The sequence below is a fragment of the Hemibagrus wyckioides genome, linkage group LG20 (assembly GCF_019097595.1).
Source record: "Hemibagrus wyckioides isolate EC202008001 linkage group LG20, SWU_Hwy_1.0, whole genome shotgun sequence".
In the NCBI taxonomy this organism is placed as follows: Eukaryota; Metazoa; Chordata; class Actinopteri; order Siluriformes; family Bagridae; genus Hemibagrus; species Hemibagrus wyckioides.
The window spans coordinates 5,554,082-5,560,592 of NC_080729.1; the positions used below are offsets into that span (position 1 = coordinate 5,554,082).

Below are 6,511 nucleotides of genomic sequence, written 5' to 3' on the forward strand. Positions count from 1 at the left end.
AAAAAAACCTCTATTGACCCCTGGAGTCCCCAGGCTTCACAGTGACCCCTGTTTTATGACGTCCACAATCCAAACAAAAGTCATTGCCAAGTAGGCATGTTGGAATCAGGGCTGGAAATATTTGTGTAATTTTACTTCATCATCATTCATCAACTGACACTGAGTGTTTGTACTCTTACTTAAATATTAAAAATTCCGAAAAGAAAAATATTTTTTACTCCTTTATATATTCTTTTAAATCCTTTAAAGTGTGCATTCGTAATCTCAATAGTCTCTTCTTCTCTCATCCAGCCAATTATTGTATACTATGTACTGTATATCAATCCAGTGGGGACAGTTATTTCAGTTTAGTCTCCAATCGCGTTCATCAGTGTAGAAATATTCTAGGATCAAAGATGTGCCAATTTGTCATCTGTGGTGTCCATCTGTCACTGATTTGCACCACACACACTGTCTAAAATTTGGGAGATAATGGAATAGGTAGCGAATATGCAGGATGATTTGTGCTAAAAATCCGTTAATGGTCTATGCCTGGGGTCGGCAAACTACAGCCCGCTGGCCGAATGTGACCAGGCCCCACATTTAAACCGGCCCTCTGAAAAAGGCCAGAGACATATTTTGAAAATGTAAATTTAAATATATGTTTTACTTATATCATATCTGTATTAATAGACTATATACATATATCTCTTGAAAGGTAATGATCATTTGTCTGTATGGTGCATAACAATATAATAAACATCACATTTAAAATCATAATAAAAAATCTCCACCATAATACTCTGGCCCACGTAATTTTCTAGTACAGACCGACCCACCTAAGGAAGTTGGGGTCAGAGCGCATGGTCAGCTATGATACAGCGCCCCTCGATCAGAGAGGGTTAAGGGCCATGCTCAATTGTCCAACGGTGGCAGCTTAGCAGTGCTGGGGCTTGGTTATGGTCCTTGGTCAAGGGCCCAAGAGTAGCACCCTAAACCCCTGACCTTCTGAGCAGTGGCTTTAAACCACTGAGGTGCCACCTCCAATGTTCCAATGTTATTCTTTATTATGGACTGTGATTTATTCAGGCATTCACCTTTGAAGCACAAGGTTCATCTACAGTGCAAGTAAATGCCTTTACATTTTGCATCAGAGAGCTGATGCAAAAACTCCAAAAGTGCAGCTCTTGTGGAGGTGTTCCCGGTCTGCAGTGGTCAGTATCTATCAAAAGTGGTCCAAGGAAGGAACAGTGGTGAACCGGCGAAAGGGTCATGTTTGGCCAAGGCTCATTGATGCACATGCGGAGCGAAGGCTGGCCCGTGTGATCCGATCCAACAGACGAGCTACTGTTGCTCAGATTGCTGAAAAAGTTAATGCTGGTTCTGATAGAAAGGTGTCAGAATACACAGTGTCTGACGGGTCAGGGCTGTTTCGGCAGAAAAAGGGGACCGAGGCAATATTAGGCAGGTGGTCATAATGTTATGCCTGGTCGGTACTTTGTCCATTCCTTGGTGAAAATGGGCTTAACAGGACACTGTACAGGACAGGGAGTTCTCCAAGGAATTAGGGAATTTCTGTCCCCTTTCATTCAGTGCAGCATATCATATCGCATACACGAAAAAAATGGGAACGGTAGCTAATTAAAGAGGTGAGGGACGTAAGGAAATTGTGAACTCTACAGTGACGTCACGTGAAGACGACGCAGACTGCCGTCTGGTGAGTGTAGTAAGAGGCAGTAACTAGTAAAAAATGCTGTGACTGTGCACGGTGATATTGTGGGAGAGAGAGAGAGAGAAAGAGAGAGATGATGATGATGATTTGCGCACCGCGAAAGGCTCCGGGTTTAACGGCTTGGATCGCGTGCTCGTCCGTGGCACGGTTCCGATGACGTCACGCGCCGTACTGCGGCGGCAGCATCATGACCGGAGGAAGGGCAGAGACTCTGCGCCAAACGGGAGAACGGCGCGCGGTGTAAAAGAAAACACAAGCCCTGCGGATTATTTTGCCAACGCGTTTCTGTGCAAATGAGACTCAGGACTCACGGACCGTGAATCAGCCGCCCACGCGCGCGCGCACGTACTCACTCACTCACTCACTATACACAGGTGAGAGTGAAAAAAAAAGAACCCAAAAAAAGGGCCAGGGTGGGTGTGGTGTCCGATCTCAAGTAGAAGAGGTGTGTGTGTGTGTGTGTGCGCGTGCGTGCATGCGTGCGCGCGTGCACCTGACATTCCCAGACCGGTGGAGCAGCTTTACGTTTGGACGAAGCAGTGTCCCGCGATCAACTTCATCCACCAGGCTGTGTGTATGTGTGTGCGCGTGTGTTTATATCTGAAGGACTCTCAGAGGTGAGTGATCATCGTAACTTCTGTCGTTTTTGTCTGTTTTTGTTTTTTTTTTACTTAATTTTTCTGAGGATGGGGATGCAAAGAGACCAAACAGATTAGATGTGTTAGGAGATCTGATTAAGATTAAGATATATATATATATATATATATATATATATATATATATATATATATATATATATATATATTGCAGATGCCTCTCTTGATGTTTTGGACAGATGTTTTTTTTACAGATAGCTTTCTTGACTGCTAAAGTATCATCAAGGTGCAGAGTGATACCAATATGAATATGTTAAAAGTCTTATTATTAGCTTGTCTGTTTTGATCATAAATGAAACGGATGTGTATTTGTTGAGGAATGTTCTAGCAGTTATAGGTTTTGTTTTTGGCTGTCTCAGTTGACGCAGATGAACCGTGACATCAGCCCTTGGCGCTAAACAGGACTCTAAATGATTAACACAAATCACTAATAGACTTGTTAAAACACTTTGACTATAATTTCCCCACAAATGATAAGATTGCACCTCTCCTTAGTCGACTGGAAGGATGGGCGAGTTTTCAGCTCACTGGAACTGTGGTGTCAACCATCTGTCTGATCAAAGCTAGAGATTTTGTACTGTTGTGCTCACGGTGCAAAAACAGAAGAAAAAAAAAAAATCGCTCCGGTTAAGGGTTCCCTCATGTCTCGAGTGCCTTTAGTGTTGGGAGTCAGCAAGTGAAGGGAGATCTGATAAGAGCCTTGAGTCAGGAGGCTTTCAGGCTTGCAGCATGGTAGGGTAATAACTGATCTTTTTAACAGCCTGCTAATAGTATATGTGATGATTTCAAGTAGCTGCAGGGAGAGGACGGGCATTTACTAGAATTTCACTGAATCTTTGCCCTTTCAATTGTTGATTTCTCCATGGGGCATTAATACAAATTAGATGATGTTAAGTTACACCTCATATTTGCCTTTGTAATCTCTCTCTCTCTCTCTCTCTCTCTCTCTCCCTGTCTCTCTCACTTTCTCTTTTTCTTTAACACACTGTATACCATGCAGAAACATTGTAAACTATGTAAACATTGATGCCCCAAAATGCCATAAAACTCCTTTCTATGTTTCAGACCTGGCAGCTTTTGTTTTTCTCCCTTTTTTCTCGATGCCCCTTGGGAAATTAGCTACAAGTTCCAGCCTAGGAAATATGTAATAGAATGCCCTTATGGGAAAAAAACAAAAACAGGGGGAATGTTCTAGACAAACACCTTTGCAACACTTCTGTAATACGAAGCCTGCTGTGTTTTGTCTCTTTTCATCATCATGCTGCCCAGTGCCAACTAGCATCTGGGAAGGACAAATCCAGAAGCATGGATGTGAAGAACATGCGAGAGTACATGGGCTGGCTGTACTACCAGTATCTCCTCATCACTGGCATCTACGTCCTGGAACCGTGGGAGAAGTCCATCTTCAATACGGTGCTCTTCACCATGGTGGCAATGGTGGTCTACACTTCCTATGTCTTCGTGCCCATCCACGTGCGCCTGGCACTGGAGTTTTTCTCAGGACTGTGTGGGGAGCAGCCAGAGAGTACTGTAGCGCTTATGAGCTAAAGAGGAGCTTTGTTTTTTTGTTTTGTTTTTGTTTTGGTTGTCTCTTTTCTCAGGAAGATTCAGGAGCGATAAAAGAAGAAAACAAAACGTGAAAAAGCCATGTTCCCGATCCGTCTTCTCCTTTCCCATCTAGCCTCACGACGACACCGTGTGTGACGGTGCAGGATGGGACCCTGAATGACTGCTTATATTTTGCATGACAGGACCAATCCGTCACTTATGATCCTTTGCATGTGGTTTAACCCAGTACTCAATCCTCCAGTGAGGCAAAGTGTGCATTACTTGCTCTCTCACATGTCAGTTTCCTTTACAAACATGTCAAATTTTCACGTTCCCTATGCAATGGGGCTGGTCCGGGTGCAAAACCAATGTTAGCTGATGTGATATTGATTGTCTCGTATGACACCTGGTAAGTTAAACCCACCTGAGCAATAGTTTCATTTCTTCCGTATGCTTTAACTGTTTAAGCAAATGACCTGTCTTCTGTCCTGTACTGAGCAGTGCATGCTTTCCCACTTAGACTGAAGAATTAGCAACACACCCTTCACGTATGCTGGCTTGTTATTTTCTCTGTGTTTATAGAATGTGTCTGTGTATATTTATCGACAGAACACTGGCTTACTGAATACTTGGCTGGTTACAATGTGCTCTTTATGCCATACATGTATTTTAAGAACGTTCATCTGGAAATGATATCGTGTTTTATTTTTGGAGAGAATAGAATCACAGACGTCATGGCGACATTTTCTATGACATTTCTATGGATTCTGATATGGATATGCAAGTCAATGAATGTTTCTACATGATGTTGATTTTTCACAAATAAAGTACTTTTGCAAGATATATGTCCTGCTTTTTCCATAGCATACAATGTTCTAAGATTTCGAACTGCAGTGCTACAATCAGCATACAAAGCAAGTAATAAACCTTTAACCTTTAGTTGTATCAAAAACATCCCCAGTGGAATGCTTCCTAAAGAAATTTTTTACTTGGAAAGTGTTTTTCCTGGAATCTTCCTGTTGTAGAAACGTTGTATGTTTATGGTCAAATTCGGATGTATTGAAGATTCTGCATGAGTCAGGTCATCTTATATTCCTATATAGGTGAAGCGCTCGGTAATGTTTATGTTGTTTTTAAAAGCTGTGTTTAGTTGTAATATTTATATTCAAAGGATTTGTATATTAATTCGTGTGTATTACATTTCCATAAAGCTTTCCTAACCTCCAAACAGACTCCATTAGCGAGTCCATGTTCACTCCGCCCCATCCACATCCATAACTCACTACTGAGTAAGAAAATAATGTAATAATAATAATAATGTAAATCATAAGTTACACATTTTAGACGGCGTCCTCCAGAGAAGAAAATGAACCGATGAACCACGATTGAGCCGATTCTTTACGATTTATATCGAAACAATGATCCACAGTGACGCGCGTATATGTTCAGACTAGGACTGTATTATCCAAAATCTCAGTATAACATTATAACATTCAACTACATTATGAATTTTGCTACATGTAGATTTAAGTGTTCTAGGCTGTGGGGTTTATTAGACTTCACTGAAAACCCTGATGCTATCTCAGGCAGTTATGGATGTATGTACGGTGGTGGCTCAAGTGGTTAAGGCTCTTGGGCGTTGACTGGAAGATCAGGGAAGTTCAAGCCCCAGCACCGCCAAGTTGCCACTGTTGGGCCCTTAACCCTCTCTGCTCCAGGGGTGCTGTATCATGGCTGACCCTGTGCTCTGACCCCAAGGATGGGATATGCGACGAAAGAATTTCACTGTGCTGTAAAGTATATGTGAACAAAGGCTATTTCTAGCATGAAGGATTTTGGAGGTGAGCTAGACGTCTATGAACTTTAGTGTTGAAGTGAAGTGATATGCGCAAACATTAACTGATAAAATACGTTCGCAGTAACGGATCATTTATTGTGTACATATGCGTTGTTGCCAAATTTTCCAGGAGCAAAGGCGCGAGGAGCCGAAACACTTTCGAAACACGACCCATGCACGATACACAACACAAAAAAAGAGCCATAGAGATGTTTAAGTCCTTGATAAAGGTCTCTTGATGCTTTTGAAGTCTTCCAATTTACCGTGCTCGGTCAGCATGTAAAGCAGTCTGGAGACAATATTGAAAACGCTTTTAAAGAAAACAATAAATATAGTGGAGCGACCAAACCAGTTTCGCCAGCTCAGTGTTAAAGATGCCCGCGGGCCGTGCCTTCTGAATCCGTTATTTACAGCTTCCGGAAGACAAACATGACATAATCTACTTTACAATGTGTTTTAACAGACAACGGTGCTCCACATAAGAGGACATTCTTCCGTCCTGGTATTCATCACACTAAATTCACAGCCAGGAGCAGAATAGCCATCAACATTGATGGATACTGAAAAATAGGTTTAAAAAAAATACACTATATTGCCAAAAGTATTCGCTCACCTGCCTTGACTCGCATATGAACTTAAGTGACATCCCATTCCTAATCCATAGGGTTCAATATGACGTCGGTCCACCCTTTGCAGCTATAACAGCTTCAACTCTTCTGGGAAGGCTGTCCACAAGGTTTAGGAGTGTGTTTATGGGAA

At 42.1% G+C, this 6,511-nt stretch overlaps 1 protein-coding gene across 2 annotated transcripts; it reads left to right on the plus strand.

Annotated features, from left to right (window-relative positions):
• Nucleotides 1-1,658: 1,658 nt before the first annotated feature.
• On the plus strand, nt 1,659-4,754 carry sptssb (serine palmitoyltransferase, small subunit B). 2 transcript variants are annotated; one of them, XM_058417964.1, is made up of 2 exons: nt 1,659-2,328; nt 3,433-4,754. In XM_058417964.1, exon 2 carries the CDS (start codon nt 3,520-3,522, stop codon nt 3,913-3,915), a length of 396 nt encoding a protein of 131 aa, XP_058273947.1. In that variant the 5' UTR covers nt 1,659-2,328; nt 3,433-3,519; the 3' UTR covers nt 3,916-4,754. The 2 variants fall into 2 exon arrangements, with proteins under 2 accessions (XP_058273947.1, XP_058273948.1); XM_058417965.1 differs by having other exon boundaries at nt 1,720-2,328; nt 3,637-4,754.
• The last annotated feature ends 1,757 nt before the right edge of the window (nt 4,755-6,511 follow it).